This window comes from Pongo abelii, chromosome 8 (genome assembly GCF_028885655.2).
Source record: "Pongo abelii isolate AG06213 chromosome 8, NHGRI_mPonAbe1-v2.0_pri, whole genome shotgun sequence".
NCBI classification, from domain to species: Eukaryota; Metazoa; Chordata; class Mammalia; order Primates; family Hominidae; genus Pongo; species Pongo abelii.
The window spans coordinates 100,661,134-100,680,229 of NC_071993.2; the positions used below are offsets into that span (position 1 = coordinate 100,661,134).

The 19,096-nt window shown below is 41.3% G+C and overlaps 2 protein-coding genes and 1 long non-coding RNA gene across 9 annotated transcripts in view; 2 read left to right on the forward strand and 1 right to left on the reverse strand.

Annotated features, from left to right (window-relative positions):
• LOC112135242 (uncharacterized) overlaps positions 1–3,311 on the reverse strand; it is a 112,164-nt gene extending 108,853 nt beyond the window's left edge. For both annotated transcript variants that reach the window (XR_002916535.3, XR_008510564.2), the window contains exon 1: positions 3,000–3,311. This is a non-coding gene — a long non-coding RNA (uncharacterized LOC112135242). The remainder of the gene's footprint in view (positions 1–2,999) is intronic.
• SLC35G1 (solute carrier family 35 member G1) lies at positions 2,478–11,364 on the forward strand. Of its 2 annotated transcripts, none has more exons than XM_002820996.5 (3): positions 2,478–2,850; positions 7,210–7,390; positions 9,386–11,364. In XM_002820996.5, the coding sequence occupies exons 1-3, from the start codon at positions 2,673–2,675 to the stop codon at positions 10,122–10,124; spliced, it is 1,098 nt and encodes a 365-aa protein (XP_002821042.4). In that variant the 5' UTR covers positions 2,478–2,672; the 3' UTR covers positions 10,125–11,364. The 2 variants fall into 2 exon arrangements, with proteins under 2 accessions (XP_002821042.4, XP_009243910.4); XM_009245635.4 differs by having other exon boundaries at positions 2,567–2,850; positions 7,213–7,390.
• A 3,483-nt stretch (positions 11,365–14,847) lies between these two features.
• Positions 14,848–19,096, forward strand: part of PLCE1 (phospholipase C epsilon 1) — a 444,022-nt gene continuing 439,773 nt past the window's right edge. For 4 of the 5 annotated variants that reach the window (XM_054522660.2, XM_054522668.2, XM_054522669.2 and 1 more), the window contains exon 1: positions 14,848–14,980. The gene's annotated coding sequence lies outside the window, so the exon portion shown is untranslated. Of the gene's footprint in view, positions 15,020–19,096 lie in introns of all 5 variants that reach the window. The other variant, XM_063727669.1, reaches the window with a different exon arrangement.

Here is a 19,096-nt window from a genome sequence, read left to right on the forward strand (position 1 = left end):
TCTAGTCAACGAGTTCTGCACATTTCACCTCCTAGCCACTTCAAAATCCATCTTTCCTCCTTGCCTTCTCTACCTGGGGTCAGAATCTCATCTGGGTCACTTCAATAGGCTCTGAACTAGTCTCCTCTACAGTCGGAATTTCTGGCCCATCCTGCACATTATGGAGAAGAGCCATCTGTCACCAGCTCAACATCATTATCATCACCAAAGATCTGAAATAACAATGTTCAAGAGAGACCTTAACGGCCCCACACCTCTGCTGGGTCGAGCTTCAGGACAGCCATGTCTTCTGACTTCTAGTCTGGTCCGCACTTTTTTTTTTTTTTTTTTTGAGACAGTCTCGCTCATGTTGCCCAGGATATAGTGCAACAGCGTGATCTCAGCTCACTGCAACCTCCGCCTCCTGGGTTCAAGTGATTCTCCTGCCTCAGCCTCCTGAGTAGCTAGGATTATAGGCACCCGTCATTACACCTGGCTAAATTTTGTATTTTTAGTAGAGACGGGGTCTCGCCATGTTGGCCAGGCTGGTCTCGAACTCCTAATCTCAAGTGATCTGCCCTCCTCGGCCTCCCAAAGTGCTGGTATTACAGGCCAGCCTGGTCCACACTTTTCTCATTGGTTGCCTTTTATGTCAGCATGGCTGTCAGCTAAATGGGAGAATGAATATAACTGATACCATTTATATATGAAGGTCAGCAGTGCAGGGGAAGGAAGTTAAAGGGAATAAACTGCACATATGAAATCATCTCACCACCTTTAGTCACCCTGATCAACACTGGTGTAGTACCCATTTTCTTTTCTTCTTCTTCTCCCTTTTTGAGGATGGTGTTGAAAGTGTTGAAAGTGGAGCAGTCAGGGTACTTCCTTCTCAAATCATCACACTTCTTTCTTCTTTACCACACTTCCTAGCCACAATCTTCACCATTTAACATGAGGGGACTCTTCAAACCCTTTCCACATCGAAATCTTAGAATGCAATTGTGAAACTGCACTTGACTTTCCAGATATTTGAGGAAGCCTCCTGGTTCTTACTTTATAATCATGATCTACCACCGTCACCATCCTTCCTTGAAATTTCCCTATCTAAAACAACGACAGCAAAACCTATTACAGATATTTTTGTAAGTAGCCTTAAATTCTTTTAAAAGTATTATTATGTTTTTTGGATAGAGACAAGGTCTATGTTGCCCAGGCTGGTCTCAAACTCCTAAGCTCAAGCAATCCTCCCACCTCAGCCTCCCAAAGTGCTAGGATGACAGGCTGAGCCACCGTGCTCAGCCTTAAATTCTCTTTTAAGACAAGGCAAAAGTATGTGCTAATCAAGTTAGAATTCAGGTGACCATTTGTCTCAGTTTGCCTAGGACAGTCCCAGTTTATGCCTATTCCCTTGTATAACTTTTAAAAGAACTCCTCCTTTTACTCTTAAAAAAAAAAAAGGTCCACTTTGGAGGATAAATTATATGCTGACCCTAGTTTAAAACACACTTTGATTTTCTAGGATAGTGTTTTCCAGGTGATATTATGCTTTTGCCCACATCATTGCATTTTATTTACATAACCACTCTGCGAAGCAGGAAGGGAAATACTTGATCGCTATTAAATGAAGGAGGTAATCAAGGCTTCGAGGGGTACAGTGGTGACTGAGGTCACACACTCAGGGCCAGAACCTAAGATTCCTGACTTCAAGTCTGAAACTGTTTCAGCGGTGGATCACTATGTGCAAATGTCTGAGTAAAGGCAAACTTCACTCTCCTTTGGTGATCTGCTTGGCACGGGACTTAGAAGTTTAGATACGTTCATCCTTGCACAGAGACTGTTCTTCCACATATAAAGCAAGCAGAGATGGAAGAAGAACTATCAGCTAAACAAAAAGAAGCTGTTAGTGAATCCCGGGCCAAAGGAAATATGTCTTTTACCGGGCATAATTACATCAGATTACTTGAATCTTACATTTGGCCAAATTAGGATATTTCCATTTAAGAAAAGAAAACCAAAGATCAATAATGCATGCCTACTCTTGCAAAGAATGCAAAGAACATATAAGTGGGTTCTGGTCAGTCTTATAGATATATTTTCCTATAATTACACACTAATTCTTTCTTAAAAGTATTTCCCAAAACAGCAAAATTCTGCCCTCCTTGGTAAGCGGCAAAGAGACAACACGGGAAACAAAAAACAAAACAAACAAAACCCTAGACCATTTAAAGACAAACATAGCGCTTTGTAAAATCTTCGGGGTATCCCAGAAGTGCTGAATGCGTGGCTACATCAATAAATAAACGCCCACTCTTTGAGCCTCCTGAAAAGGAGGCCACAGGACCCCCGGGCGCCGGGGCTTGGGAACCCAGCGCCCCTCCTTGCCTGTGCCATGACAGACAGGTTCAGTGTGACTTGCCAAGGATGGCTCCAAGCAGCTGGGCCGTCTAGCGTGACCGCAGCAGAGGGCTGGACGCCTTAGGGCCAGCTGCGGGCACCACAGCCCGACCAGGGAGGCGGCAGGTCTCCCCAGGTTAAGAGGCCAGCGGAGGACGCGCGCGGTCTCCTTGGGGGAAGGAGCGGGAGGGCCGGGCGCGCATGCGCATGGGCGACATCGCCCGCCGGAAGAGCCGGCAGCCCTGGCGCTGCTGCTGGCGCCAGACGGCACCGGCCGCTGGTAGAGCGCGTGCCGCGAGATGCGATCTCAGGACAGCACCGGGGCCGCAGAGCTCGAGGAGCCCGGGCTGCCGCTGACGGACGATGCACCCCCGGGCGCCACTGAGGAGCCGGCGGCCGCCGAGGCAGCGGGGGCGCCAGACCGCGGCAGGTGCTGGCTCTGCCTTTCCTCGCCGTGTTGCTCCCGCACGGAGTCGGGTGAGTGCGCGGTGTGGACCGGGCTCTGGTCTCGCTCGGGGGTCCCGAGCGGGCGCCGGCGGATTGGGGTCCCCGCAATCCGGGCACAGTGCCCACCGCGCCTCCTTCCCCACCCTGCCCGGGGCTCAGGAAAGCCCTGGAGCTCTCACCTGGGGGGCTGCAAAGCGGAATTCCCGGTGCCCCAGCCGGCGCCCAGACGGAAGAAACTTTCCGATTGTTTTCAGTCCTTTTGGGATTCCGAGGCTGCTCCTGTAATTAGTGTTGGGGCAGGGCTGTGGAGTCAGATTGCAGTTTGGTGTACCCTCCCCTAGGTCGTAGGTGGGGGGTCAGCGAGAGAGGCCATCCTGCAGTGGGGCGACGTTGCGAGGAAGCTGACCCTGAAAAGTGATCCCGGTGGTTAAGGGTTCTCTCTGAAAAGGAAGCTGAAAAGCATTGAGTCTAGAAAAAATGTTCGTCCTAGAGTTTTAGAATCTTGGAAAGGCAGAGATAAGTGGGACCACTAGTTTTTAAACCTTTAGGGATACAAGGACTTTTTAGCAAACGATGCAGAAACAAGGCATATCTTGTTAAGAAGCTCACAGCCCCGTCCCCAAAGCCAGGGACCCCTCGTGAAGAACACTTTATGTTCAGTCCCCCTCCTTCGACCCATGAGCAAAGTGAGGCCCAGGAAGGTGAGGGCTTTTGGGTTTTCGTTTGTGTCCTCCAAGATGTGGAATGTGGGGGTGAGATGGGGCGCATGTCCAGGGAGCACCAGGGTTAGGATCCCAGGTTGCCATATACCGGCCTAGGGCCCTTTCCACTGGCCACAAGTGCTGCTTCAAGCACATTCCTCTTAGAAGTCGACCATCTACCAGCAGCAGCTTCCTGCAAGAAGAAGGGAATAGGCAGATCTCCTTTTAGGACAGTTACACGGCCTGCACCACCTTGTCCTCTGGGTCACCTCCCGTAAGTGTGACCCTGGATTTCTGTTCCTCTCCTCTCACTGCGCTTTCCCCTCCTCCCTTTGTGCACTTTCCCCAAGTTAGAGAGACAGACTCTAGGAAGACTGTTCTTGCTCCATTTCTGTCCTAAAGGCAAACCGAAATGATCAGACTGGTGATCATTTATAAATGGGCTGGTGCCTCTAGAACAGGGGTTATGCCAGGCTGAATTGAACAGATAAGCAGCCTTTGAAAAGGTCAGTTTCTCACCTATCACTCTCTGGCTGAATGTCCTTCTGGTGGCATGCTGAATCCGTCCATGCAAACTCTTAAAGTTTCCCCTTTTTGTGAATGGAAGAGGAATTCTCTACTCCCAGGCAGCTCATGGCAAGATGAGAAACTTATGTGAATGTATCTAAGAATCTTGTGGGTGTTTAACTTCAAAGAAAGTTTCTACCAGTAAGACTTAGTTATTGTAAGGTGACAAGATAATATTTTGGAAAGAAAATTGACATAAAAACACTTTACTGTTGTCATTGAACTTTGTGACACCTCTTGTTCTAACTGCTTATCTCAACAAAGCTTTTTTCAAGTTCTGGTTGGAACTGTTACCCATATGTCTTACATTCTTGGATGACCTTAACAGACACATACAGCTGTCCCAAGACATCTCCTTACTTTCTTCAGGGACAGTGTGGGTCTTAGACTGAATCAAGGAGAAGTAGTTTCTTAGGCTTGTGCCTCACATCCTCTGGAAGGAGTTAGTGATCGAGTGTAGCAGTGGTTCTCAAACTAGTGGAGCCTTTTAGAGTTACAGAGATTCTATTTCGGTGGGTCTGAGATGGGGCTTGACAATTAAATTTTTTTTTTTTTTTTGGAGATAGGGTCTTACTCTGTCACCTAGGCTGTGGTGCATTGGCGTGATCACAGCTCACTGCAGCCTCGACCTCCCGGGCTTACTCGATGCTTTCATCTAAGCCTCCTGAGTAGCTGGGACCACAGGCACACACCACCACACCCGACTAATTTAAAAATATTTTTTGCATTGATGAGGGGGTTTCCCCATGTTGCCCAGGGTGGTCTCAAACTTTTGGGCTCAAGGGATCCTCCCACCTTGTCCTCCCAAGGTGCTGGGATTACAGGCATGAGCCACTGCACCCGGGAATTAAAGTTTTAAGTGTTACTCAGGTGATTCTAATTCCCAACCAGGATTGCGAATCACCAGCTTAAAGCAGAGGATAGAGAAGCTGAGTAACTTTTCAGTTTTCTTCTAAGTGAGGAAATTACACCATGGCCACTTACCTAATTTGAATAATTTGAGTTACCAAGTTATTAGATGTGCTTGCAGTGAGATATGAACATGGAACCTAAACAAATGCCTCTTTCAATTATGCTCGTCATGCTCATCTCCATTGACAGGATTGAAATGATTTAGTAAGAAACTGAGGTTTGTCTGAGTGGAGCCAGTCCTCACCCTCATTAACAAATCATCAAATGCAGCGAGGCCTTCTAATGTCTGTCTCTTCCCAGTTGGAAAGCATGAGCCTTAAGTGTTTACAGGCAAGAAAATACGTGTGTATGTGTTTTAAGGGAAAAGGTCACTAGGGCCAAGGGGGTGCAATTACATTTTTAAAGAGTTAAAATATTTAATGTTAAAATATTCCTGGGGAAAAATTAGCAAGTTTATGTTGGAGAAGATACTTGAAACATAGAGCAGGGAGATGTTTTCTGTCCTTGATCTCATTCTGTTCTGTTTGAGGGTGGAGTTTCTATGTAGGGGTTGAGTTTCTTTTAAGAAAAACTGTTTTATTTGGAACTGAATTCTGAAATTTTAGAGGCCAAACCCTAAGGCTGACCACAGCCAAGGCATGTATTTTGTGGTGCTTCACTTGGAAGTCTTCTAAAGCTTCCTTCTCATGGGCTGTGTGTGTGCAGTTTATTTCTGCAGTATACGAGCACATGGATACAGAACAGAATGAGGATTCTGGCATCTTAAGGGAACGACTACTGCTAGTTTCAAAGCAGTATCTTCAGCTATGCACCTGGAACAGGAAGAGGTAGAGAATGGTGCCTTTGACCACAAGGCCAGGCTGTAGAATGCCCCAGAAAGCCTGTGTATCAGCATACTTTGGTCCCAGTTTGCAAAGTCATCTCACTGACCTGAGGATGTGTAAATGTGTTACCTGGTGTTTACATTTATCAGAGAAGGGCATTTTAAAAAACATTACACAATACTGTTTTATAGCTATCACATTGTAAAGTCCTAGATTGGAATGATAATACGAGTTTTCCTATAAATTGCTCATATCCACTCACCCTTCAGTTCCACTGTGCTCTTAATCAATGAGGGCCACTTGTGTTTCCTTCTTATCCTCAACCCTGTTTTTGTGTTAATTTCAAAAAAGAATATATCCCGCAGTGTATGGCCTTTGTTTTAGGACATTGTCTGCCCACCCTGCTTGCTGCTTTTGCTCTCTGAATGACAGAGGAGTAAGACTGAAAGCAGGTTCTACTCCTGTGTAGGAAACTAACACGTAGTAAGTGGCTAAACAAGTTTAAAGCTCACACAAATTGTCATTAATGACTGAATACTTGATGCCCTGGAGAAAGCACTGGTTTCCTGGTTCAGATCAAGCTAAGAGTAGGGATTAGATGGCAGTTCTGTACAAAGCACTTGGGATCCAAAGGGCTAGATAACCCACACCCTCCGCTTGAGGAGTTTGTGCTCTGAATGGGAAGATAAGTCATGAAGCATGAAAAGTTAAATATAGAGTTGATTAACAGTTCAAAATAACAAAATGGAGAACCTTCCCACATTATGCTGTTGCTGATAGTGTTAGACTCTTTTGAGTCTTTCCCTGAAGTTCTCTCATCTTTCATTCACTGAATATTTATCCAGTGTCTTCCATGTGCCAGGCATGAACAAGACAGCAAGATCCCAGCCCTGGAAGAGCTCACAGACTTGTGGGGGGAAGTCAAATAATCAACAGATAACTGTGTAACCCAATTATAACCCATTTTCCGGAAAAGAACACTTTCTTCATAAAGCCAGTTTCGCCAGTGAGGTGTGGCATAAGATATCATTTGGAAGGATTTTTTACTTGCCATCTTGACAAGTATTTCTTAAAGATTTCTCTCACCATCTTGGCAAGCGTTCTACTTCTTGACTTGTAAGTGAGGATGATTCTTCAGTGAGCCATTGGAAATCCATTTGATAGGGCGAAACGGCATTTTAAAAATGCAGGTTTAAATTGTTGTCCTCATCTATGGTTCTTCATAATTGATGGGGAAAATGGTACAGGCCCAGAGAAATGATATGCTTAGGAGGTAATAAAGCCTGTTGACCTTTGACACTGTTCCATTTTTCTCAGTTTCTAAGTGAAAAATGATAACACATACACTTGGAAGCAAGGACTAACCAGAATTTAATCTTTTTCAGAAGCCAAGAAGAAAGCACCCTGTCCTGGACTTGGCTTGTTTTACACATTATTGTCTGCCTTCCTTTTCTCAGTGGGCTCTTTATGTGTTAAAAAAGTGCAAGACGTCCATGCTGTAGAGATTAGTGCGTTTCGATGTGTGTTCCAAATGCTAGTTGTTATCCCTTGCTTAATATACAGAAAGTAAGTATTTTTTAACTGCAAAGTAGAAGATATTAATAAATGTGTGTATATCTTTTCACCTGCCTATAATTACTCTATCTGCTTTATCCGTCTCATATACTTACCAGTTCCTATGCCCCTTGGCTCTGCTTAATGAAAAGTCATAAGCATCCACCCACAGAAGATTCTACCATGAGCATAAACCACATACCCAACAAAGTGGGGAGAAAGAAATTTTGTTGTTCACCACCTCCCCTTTTGAAAACAGAGCTTTCTTTGTATAATTCCTCCTGTCTTGTATCACCCTCCCTTCTTTCCTTTGGCATAACTACTGTTTGGAAGTAAAAAAATGAATGAAAAGAAGTAATAGTTTATCCTAGTATCAGAAGTTTTTTTAGAACGGGCTGCTCTCTTACCAGGGCAAACAGAAGATTATAGTAATAATATTTAGGTATTCCTCAAAAGGTGATGGGGTAACCCTGAGCAAGGTTACTTTCGTATTTAGTTTCTTCTTTTGTAAACTGGAGGGAATGATACTGTGTGACCTCTGCCCTACAAGGTGATTCCAAGGGTCAAATAAGATTTATTATTGGGCAGAGTGCCTTGTGTAGAGTGTAACAGTATATGAAAATTGTCTCTATTCCACTCTGTCTATTCTCTCCCAACCCAATTCCTCTTTTCCTTCCCTATTGAACTCCCTACCCTCCCTGGGTTAAAAGTATGCCTCCTTCAACCATTGTAACCTCCATAAACCTCAGTGTATTTAGAACCCTGAGAGAGAGACCAGTTGGGTCCCTGGTGGCTGCCTGGCTCTTTGTCTCTTTGGGCAAAAAAGCCTACGCCCCGAATGAAAAGCTTTAGTCACTTGTCACCAAAGTCTCCTTGTATCTCTAACATGGTGCGGATTCACTTAGAATAGTTTCACTCCATATCCTGAGGATTTGGTGGAAAAAGTGAAAATCTGCTAATATCTGCAAATTTCTGTCAATGTGGACAAGTCACACTATTTTAAGAAACGATGGTAGGGCTTTAGAAATTTCTAAGGGTAGCAGCAGAACACTGATGCTAACATAATCATCTCCCCCATTTTGAAATAAAGATATTGTCAGGGGAAGGACACTGGAAGAATGTTGTTAAAATCCTTGGTCCTAATCTGTTTTGACCCATTTTATGTTTTATTATCATGGAAGACTCTTTGCTTCTCAAAGTATGGGCCAAATGTGACCGTGCTTTCATTTTAACTCCAAGATACCCGGGGTAGCCTAGATGATAATCTAATGAAGTCTAGCCCTGGCACACGTCAGCAAGTTGCAGCTAGCCAGGAACCTACACAGAGTGGGTACTTAGTAAATATTTATTGAAAAAGAATTTGAATAGCAGTAATCATACTTTTCCAAACACTACATGTTCTTTTTCAGTGCGTTTTGACTATTTCCTCATGAGAACAATGAAAACTTGTCTCATATTCAATGACTAAACTAAATTTTAGCAGTGTTTCAAGTTTTATAGAAAAATTCATGAGATTGAGAATGAGCATTAGCTGGGTCTAAGTTTCCTTATACAGGGCAGCTGAATCTTGACATTGTATTTATTATAAAAGTGATATGTTTTATAGAAAATTTGGAGAAAATAAATATAAAGAAGGAAAATTACCTATGAGTTTATTAAGATATAAACATGATCAACATTTAGTTTATTTTCCTTTTTGTCCTTTTTGCAAACATGTATATACATATACATGGGATAAATATCTATATTAATTGAATTATAATTTTACTATGTATGTAATTCACTTGCACTGGTTTTGCTTTTACTGTGAACACTTTACTGTCATTAACTATACTTAGAAAATACTATGTTTAAAAGGTATATAATATTCATTTGTGGATATTATAATTAATTTACTATTCCCTTTTTTTATATTTAGTACTTTTAAAATAATGTTTAATTACAAATTGTAATTTAAAAACAAATATTAATTTCATTTAATATGCATTTCTTCATTTGAATTTACAGAACTGGGTTTATAGGCCCAAAAGGTCAACGAATTTTCCTCATTCTCAGAGGAGTCCTTGGTTCTACCGCCATGATGCTTATATACTATGCTTACCAGACAATGTCCCTCGCTGATGCCACAGTTATCACGTTTAGCAGTCCAGTGTTTACGTCCATATTTGCTTGGATATGTCTCAAGGAAAAATATAGCCCTTGGGATGCTCTTTTCACCGTGTTCACAATCACTGGAGTGATCCTTATCGTGAGACCACCATTTTTGTTTGGTTCCGACACTTCGGGGATGGAAGAAAGCTATTCAGGCCACCTTAAGGGAACATTCGCAGCAATTGGAAGTGCCGTATTTGCTGCATCGACTCTAGTTATCCTAAGAAAAATGGGAAAATCTGTGGACTACTTTCTGAGCATTTGGTATTATGTAGTACTTGGCCTCGTTGAAAGTGTCATCATCCTCTCTGTATTAGGAGAGTGGAGTCTGCCTTACTGTGGGTTGGACAGGCTATTTCTCATATTCATTGGGCTCTTTGGTTTGGGGGGTCAGATATTTATCACAAAAGCACTTCAAATAGAAAAAGCAGGGCCAGTAGCAATAATGAAGACAATGGATGTGGTCTTTGCTTTTATCTTTCAGATTATTTTCTTTAATAATGTGCCAACATGGTGGACAGTGGGTGGTGCTCTCTGCGTAGTAGCCAGTAATGTTGCAGCGGCCATTCGTAAATGGTACCAAAGTTCCAAATGAAGCATCATTGTTGAAATATATATTTTTTTCAAGTACACCATCACCTAATTCACATATAGCATACGCACACATCTGGAAAATCTGCTTTTGCTTCATTGGTTATATTTAATAAATTGCCTAAAGTACCATTTTTGAATATAGTATGTCTTTAGTTAAGAATAGCTAGTCTGTTTGGTGTAACAATGTTTTGGTAGCTTTGGTTTTGGTTTTGGTTTGTTTTTTTTGTTGGGGTCAAGTTGGTGAGAGGAGAGCTCATTGTTTGAAGAAAAACCAAAAAATTTTATGGCTAGTAATATTATATGTAATTTTTAAAATGTATTTTTGGTACTGATGGGAAATGGGTGGGGAGGCTATTTTAGATATTCTTTTAGCAGTGTAGAGCCTAAGAAACTTGGTTCTACCACCATGATCTTTATAAACTATGCCTTCCAGACAATTGATAATGCTGCTATAATTAGTATTATGTTGATAATTCATTTGCAACCTTATTCTATTTAGGAGGATGAAGTTGAAGCTTAGAACAGGTGCCTGCTTAATGGTGTTAATAATACAAATGAATTGGCCTTATTTTCAAGGATTTTATAAATGATTATCATACTTGTAACTCATATTTGTGCCTTTTCATTTTAATGCTGGAATTTTTATTATGTCACCTCTAAAACACTTAAATTGCCAAATTTGGCTAGTAGTTTTGTTTCAGTGGCATTAGCAACTGCAGCTAGCATTCTATAATTTTAATTGTCCTCACTTTTTTTTGAAACTGCACTAAATTTTTCTTAACATTTCCAAGATTTCAGATCTTTAAATCATAAAGAGAAATTTTGGCATGACCAGTGTGCACGTTTCCATCCTGAAGTGTTTTCTCTTCACTAGAAATGTGATTTTCTATAAATTCCCCTTGAATTTATAGTGTGATGCCAAATAAAATTTTCTCAGGATCTTATTAGGTTGAACCATATGTAATTGCCAAGATTTTACTATTTTAACTTAGAAAAACCATAGTTTCATATGATTCACCCTAATAGATACCTCCCTTATTCTCTAAATGAAATAGAAGACTTTGGAGTATGTTTTTAAAGTAGTTTTTTAAAATATGGTAATGTATTAAACTTATTTTTATAGTTATGAAATTATATGTAATAATGCTTTATGTTATACATTAAATGTAAAGACTTGTGGATCCATGTTTGATTGACTTTCATAGTTTCCTGCATTGAAATAAAATCACTATAAATTCTAATTTATCAGCATGATGTTAAATGTCAGTGCATGACACTAACGCCATGAATTCAAACAGCACGTTTTACATCTGGAACTTCATCAGACCAATACTTTGCAGTTAGAGAGAATTTAATATCTAGAAAAGCTTGGGAGGTTAGTCAGGACTTAGGGAGTACCCATAAATGATTATTTGTTGTAATGAACCCTTTATTGGTGAGGTTGCAATAGCTTCCAGCTCTTACTGTGTCAGATGAAGCATCTGTCATTATCTTAAACCTGCAGATTTGAAAGGTTATAGGCTCTTTCCTACCCTCTCATCATAATTTTTCCAAAGCAAAGAGGAACTTGGCTTCTGGGATTCGTGCCTTGGTGAGAAAGAATATTTTCCAATAGTTCCAATGGGGGAATTTTTGGCTTGCTGATTTTATCAATTGCCTTGACACCTGACAAATCCTAAAGGAAGTCTATGTAGGTGAGTCATCTCTATTCCACCTAATTTACAGTATTGGAATTTAGACTTGCAAAAACATCATTCTGCAAATATTTTAGATAATTACAGAATCAGGAGCATTTGAGAACTCAGAGGTCTCAGAAATCATCACATAGGGGCCGTGCTTCGTAGATAGGGATGATAGAGAGGAGACCTGCCCAAGTTGAATTTCCATGGCCTTCCTCCTTCCCTTAGTTCCATGATAAAGTATGGACAGTAAACCACTACTTGAGCCACCTAAGGTGAATTAGCTCTCAGGGAACTCTCTTCCAGTTCTTTACCTTGCACAATGAAAGAATCAATGGCACCTAGAAAGTTAAATCCCTTTAGGCCCATACACTAGAGACATGTTTTGTTTCAACAATGTAGTTTAAGTACTTGAATGTCACACTATATAACTGAGGTTATCTTCTAGCCCTTGTAGGGTATGATTCTTAAACACAATGTCCAAGGTGTATACAAGGATATGTATTGTAACAACTATGGGTGTGTATATTTTGCAGAGTGTAGTTTCTATATCTTGAAAAGGAAAATATTTTCATAAATTGTTTTTATAAGTACTAATAAAATAATATGAAAGAAAGCTATATGTTGGTTATTATGATTATAGCAAATATATAACTTATTTCCCTTTCAACCCTATGCTTCAAAATGTATTTTCTGTAGGAGATTGACCTCTAGCCATTCAGCTGGGATATAATCTCAAGGTTTAAACTGTTTATCTGACCCACTTGTACTATCAAGAGGGTCAGATGAACAGTGTAATCTGTTTATCTCTCCAAAATAAAGGCATTAATCTTCTGTGTTAGTGAGGCCTTCATTCTTCTAGATCCTGAGAACTTAAAGCAGCTTTGAACTCTGTACTTTTTGTTCCTGTAGCTAATCTGTTACTAAATCCTGAAGAGTCTTTCTTCTTATTGTCTTATTGTCTTGTGGATTTATTCTTTCCTCACCATTTCCACTGCTACCATCTTAGTCCAAGACTTAGCACCTTACACCTGAATTACCACAACAGTATACTGGTTACCTGCTTCGAGACTCTTTCTTCCAGTCTGATTCCTGTCTCAGTGCCAGCTTAATGTTCCTAAAGCCCTGTTTTCACTGTTACTCTGGTTCTCATGAAACCACAATGATGCCTTATTACACACCATATCACATCAAATTTTCATCTGCCCTACTCCCACTTCTCCGACCTGATTTCTACATCCCAACACACATGGGATACTCAGATCAGTCTTACCACTAGCTCCCATGTTTGCCAGTAGAGTCCTTCCTCTGCATTTCCCCCCATCCTTACCTTCTCTTATTTACCCTCTAAGTCCTGTTAGCCTCCAGTGGCTCAGCTTAGGCTTTTGTTTCTTCTAGACTCTGGCTTCTTCTACCCACATAATCCATCTTGGAAGAATGGGTAAAGCATTGGATTGGGATCTGAAGATCTAGTGTGGTTTTATCACTTTTCAGCTGGGCAAATCACCTAATGCACCTGAGCCTGTTTTCCTCACTTGCCCAGTCCCTCTTGCAAATGAGTGCCATAGAAGGGCTTATAGACCATTAAGAAGGATGAAAACATTAAGTATTGAACTGTGGTTAAGACTGTAGAATTGAGTATTCACTCTCCTCTTCAAAATGAGGCTTATACCAGAGTCCTTACTCCTGAGCAGCCTCACCAGGAACCATAGGAACATGCCTATCGGAATGCAAACTCCATTCGGCCCCCTCCTGCTAGCACAGAACTGTGCTGTTGGACAGCTTTCACTTCCTAGCTGATCTTCCCATATAGGGCTGCCAAGGATCACCAGTCCTTTCATGTGCAGGTGTTGCCACCTTTCCAGTTCTGGCCCTAGCTCTGGTCTATGGGTGTTATGCTTGGCTCTGACCTGGGGAATGGGCCTGATTTATGGTGTTTCCTATGCACTATGTACTCAGCATGGTTCTTTTAGCCTCTTACCTATTGCACCCAATAAGCATAATTACTCTCTTGAAGGCCTTCTAGTGGGAAGAGAGCCAGATGTTCTTGATATCACCCTGGTCTCTGATCTAGGTGTGTATGGATCCGTGGTCAATAATGGGCATTAGAATTTGGTTATATGGGTGAAGGTTGGGTATACAAATCCTGGACACTACCCTAAGCATGCTGTTTTATGCCCCGTTTGGTGCATTATATCAGATCTAATACAGCTACCATATTCACCTAGAATTCTGCAAGATAACCTATCAGGGACTCTGATCCACAATGATGGATCCACGTTTTAGCCTATTTGAACATTAAGTTTGGAGCTGGACCTGGGAAAACAATCCACAGCCCATGAACCTTGGCACTTCTCATCTCCTGGAGATTCAGGGGTGGGATTTATAGCAAGAGGGTAAGGAGAAGACATGCTTGGTATCAAGGGAGGGCAGTAAATGTAGCAGAGATGCCCAGTACACAGGAAAATGTTCCACTGGGCTCAGGAAATGTCATTACTAGAGAAAGAGCCTGGGTCTCTTCTACTAAACTTTCATGATTCTAGAAACCATGTGAGATTAATACCAGTAAGCCTGATGAAGCAAAGGAAGTAACCTAGATTCATGATTAGTTGCCAGGGAGGGGTCAGGAAAGTATAAAACCATAGTTGAGCAGAAGTAGACTTGGGCAGGAGGAAACGTGTTCGGGTGAATGGTGCAGCACGAAAGTACCATGCCAGGGTTGGGAGCTCCATGGTGCAGCAGAAGTACATGGAAAGGCCAGGCCAGAGGAGTGCATTACTAACCAGAAGACCTGTATCTGAGGATATAAGAACCTGGCTGTTCTTAACAGCTGTTCCAAGTATACTTGGCCATGATTTAAGATTAAGCTGTATGTGCCAAGAACATACCAGAAAGAGAGAAACTAATAATACAACTATATTTGATTTTTTTCTATGATTATAGTAGGTGCTAGCTCAATAATATTAGAATTGAATTCAAAGCAATAGCATAATTCAGAATGGACTAACGTTTTCTTTCTTCTGATATTCCCCCTGGGAAATCAGCCACATTGCTGTGAGGAAGCCTGGGCTACATGGAGAAGCCCACATGAAGAGGCCCATGTGGAGAGGAACTGAGGCCCCGACACTTGGCCCCATCTGCGCTACCAGCTGATAGCCAGCATGAGCCTACCAGCCAGGTGAGAGTGCACACTGGGAATGGATCCTCTAACTCTCAGGTGAGCTGCCCCAGCTGATGCTGTGTGGAGCAGAGACAAGCCCTCCTCCTACCTCCTGAGCTCTGCTCAAATTGCAGATTTGTGAGAAAAAGAAACCAGTTATTACTGTTTTAAGCCACTAAAAAAATAAAATATAAACGATATAATTGTCTTGGATATGTATGTACCACATTATACACAATCACAATTACATAAAGCAAAACACCTCAGAAGAACAAAAATCAACAAAAGGTAGGACATTTTCATGGGCTTTTCTTAGCCTGTGACAGATAAAATTCGCAAAAATTAAATATATAGGGGATAAGAATAATAAAATATAATAAAGTCGGTCTAAACCAACTGTTTTCAAAGTGTGGTTTGGATACCTCTGAGAGTCCTCAGGACCCTTTCAAAGTGTTTGCGATGTCAAAACTATTTTAATAACAATACTAAGAACGTTATTAGCCTGTTTCACAATCATTCTTTCATAAGTATAAGTGGAGCTTTCCAGAGGCTATTAGACATGAAATTGCAACAGCTTGAATGCAGAAGCAGATAGGAGAATACAGCTATTATCTATCAAGCCAGGTTTGCAAAAATAAAAAGCAATGCCACTCTTCTCACTAATTTTTTTGGAAAATAGTTATTTTTTATTAAAGTGTTATTTATATTAACATATAATTACATTATCTTTCAAGGCCAGCACAGTGGCTCACACATGTAATCCCAGCATTTTGGGAGGCCAAGGTGGCCAGATCACTTGAATCCAGGAGTTTAAGGCTGCAGTGAGTTATGATCGTGCCACTGCACTCCGGCCTGGGTGACAGTACGAGATACAACAGATGAACACACTTCCTGTTTATGTGCTTTAGTTCCTTTGTATGTGCATTTTAGAAAAGTCAGAATCTTTGGTACTTTGCAGCATGTGTGCCTTGGTACAACTTCTAGGAAGGGCAATTTGGCACCATCTATCAGATTTACTTATGTGCAAAATGATATGTACAAGTTTATTCCAGCCTGATTTGTAATAGCGAGAAAAAATGGAACTAGCCTGAATGTCCCTCAATAGAGTAATGGTTAAATAAGTCATGGTATATACCCAAAATAAAATATAACGCAATTAAAAATAAATTTAAGAAGAGCAAGGAAGCTTTCCATATATGGGTGTGGAATAATGTCCAAAATTGTTAAGTGAAAAAGCAAAATTTATATCCTGGTTGAGTATGTGCTCATTTGTATAAAAAGAGGGTAAACAGAATATTCCAGGAGGATATGCAAGAAAGTGTTAACATTGGTTGCCTTTGGCAGCTGAAGGGCGAGGTGAGAGGAGACTTTCCACTGAATCCCCTTTTACACCTTTTGAATTTTGAACCATGTGGGTAAATAACTTAGTCAAAATAAAATAAAATAAAATAAAATTGGTGGAACAAAAATAAAAAGGTGACTTGATGGAAAAGAAAGGAGAAAGAAAAGGAGTAAAAGACATAGGGAGCTACATATATACATTATGTCATACATACATACATGCATAGAGAGATGTTTACTGCTTTAGTCTAGGCTGTCACCCTGACTCACCTTACTGACTTCCTTTTGCTCCCTCCTCTTTTGCCTCATAGAGTCTGCAGACCATACTTAAATTCCCACATCTCCATGATTGAAGAGAATACAAAAATGAAACTGAAGTTCACCTTTTTAATAGGACTATATCCTCCAATATCCTAGAAAGCGTTGTGTGGCCCTGATTCAGATGTCTGCCTTCCTATGGCACCAAAACAATTTTTACTTGGAAAGGACACTAACATTTATTGAATAAACCTCATCCCAGCCAAGAGCTTCTTAATCTTTGTCTCGTTCCCTCACCAACCTTGGGAGATAGACTGATTGGGAACTGAAGTTCAAAGAGGTTGAATGGGGTTACCTACCTGCTAAATTCTAGTCCCCTCACTAGTAAATGATGAGGTAGGGCCATGAGGTCTGCCTGACTCCAAAGACCTTGCCCTTTCCAATACTTCATGCTGCCTCCATACTTGACGGTGGTAGAATGCAGAACAGGGAGTCATTTCTCACTGTGGTGGAGAAAGGATTGTTTTTTGACTTTGGGATTTAGGGATACATATGTCCTCCTTCCTCCTTCCCCTCCTAGAGCAAGAGCTAGAAGTGAAAGAATAGAAGGTGATGACAACACTGCATATATTTCAGTTTTATTTCTTCCAATCTACTAATTAACATTTGTTGGGCAGTAGCCATAAACAATCCTAGCCAATGCAAGGAAACACCAAATATTGTCAGGCCCTCACATTGATCATAATTGGAAGCGAACATGACATATATGGACTATATAATCAGTTTGCGTGGGCTACAGCAAGATGTTGCCCAAGAGCCTAGGCGTGAGCTGGCTTCCTACGGCCTCCAAGCAGGAAAGAATGGAGCTATACACAGTTATCTGAATATACAGAAGTGAACCCTGGGCCAGCCACATTCAGCCGTAACTTTCCCAGACGTTTCTACAGGTGCAGTGTGCCAATCAGAAGAAAGGTGGCCAGCCTCAGGAGAAAGGACAGGAGAGTGACTCTGGCAGGCCTGCTCCATTGTAGAGATGAGATACACCAAGATAGTGAGTTCTCAGCTTTTCTCCCAAAAGCACCCCAATAGCTAAGAAGAATCTGGAGGCATAGCTACCATCACAGCTACACTAACCACCATACTTTACTGTATCCTTCAGGTGTCTGTCTTAGCTAGTTTTGTGGTCTGGCTCCTTCAGTCCCTGCAACAAGCCTGTTTATTTTCATTATATTGATGAGGTTATAGATCTTGGACAAGTTACATGACTTTTCGAAGATCACATAGCTAATAAGTGTCAAGAGTCTTGTTCTCAAAACCCTGGTCTGTCCAACTCCAAGCCTGTGCTCCTGACTCCACTATTCTACTGCTTACCCTAAGCCTAAAGCTGCCCACTTCAAGCTCAAATCCTCTTGGAGGCTTCATGCTTAAAAAAAAAAAGTCCATGCAATTTTTTGCATCCTAATTAATAATATATCTGTGTGTTTTAGTGTAAAAATTTTTTTAAATTACCAATTCAGTTATTTAGCTTTTTATTCCCCAAATCTTTGGTACCCTAGGCAGATGTGTCATATTTATCCTGGGCTTTATGTACCTCTGGTTTGAGGGACTCTTGAACTTCATTTTAAGAAACATGGCCCAATGAGTACACAATCAAGTCTTCATGTCCCTGAACACTGCATTATAAAATCAGCACTCCTTGTTCTTTGTATATTTGTGTTATCAAGTAACTATGTGATTATAATCTGGCTTCTCATATACCATAAGTGCAGAAGAGAATCAAAAGATTGAGTACCTCATTCCCTAAACTGTCAAATTTCCCGTTGTATATTAATAAAATTTGTATGGTTTCACAAATAAGACTCTATGTTTTTGGTTATTGTTGCTCTTCCTAGAGAGACAGAATGTATTCCCAGCTTCCCTCATCCCCTTTCTTCTGAAATAATATTCTTGTATTAGAGTAATTATGCTGGCTGCTATAACAGACAACACCCCAAATCTCAGAGTCTTAAAAAAAGTTTTATCTCGATTCCCTCACAGTTTGATGTAAGTTGCAAGGTCTCTACAGTATCTCTCCTTTAAGTGGTGATTAGGCTCCAGTCTCCTTCCCCATGATGATCCTGACTTCTTATACAGGTAGCCTCCAGTTTACCAAGATTTGACGTCAACAGTCTTGATGGAGAGCATCGTTTCTACCCAAATGCCATTGACTTTAACCTAACTTAAAAGGAGTGTAGGAAATAAGTTTTCCTTTGTGCTCAGGAAGAGGAAAAGAACAATAGCAACAGAATTTGGTGAACCTAAAGCATTGTTTCTGCCATAACCCCACTCCTTTGGGGAACTGCTGAAATCTAAGTCCCTAGTTTTGGTGGAGCTGGCAATTCAGAATCCTACGCCCAATGGCCTAGGAAGTGGGCAGGCACATGACCTGAGCTCAGCCAAGTCAGGTTTACCTCTCTCTGTAATTTGAATCATGAGCAGGGTCTCAAGTGCAGAAGGTGCACCCTTGAGCTGTCCAGTGGCAGTGCCCAGAGAGAA

Bases quoted from the DNA above. Each gene is read 5' to 3' on its own strand.
- SLC35G1 (XM_002820996.5), top strand. From the start codon at position 2,673: ATGCGATCTCAGGACAGCACCGGGGCCGCAGAGCTCGAGGAGCCCGGG. The intron at 2,851-7,209 runs GTGAGTGCGCGG...AATCTTTTTCAG, and splicing joins TTGCTCCCGCACGGAGTCGG to AAGCCAAGAAGAAAGCACCC. The intron at 7,391-9,385 runs GTAAGTATTTTT...TTGAATTTACAG, and splicing joins CCTTGCTTAATATACAGAAA to AACTGGGTTTATAGGCCCAA.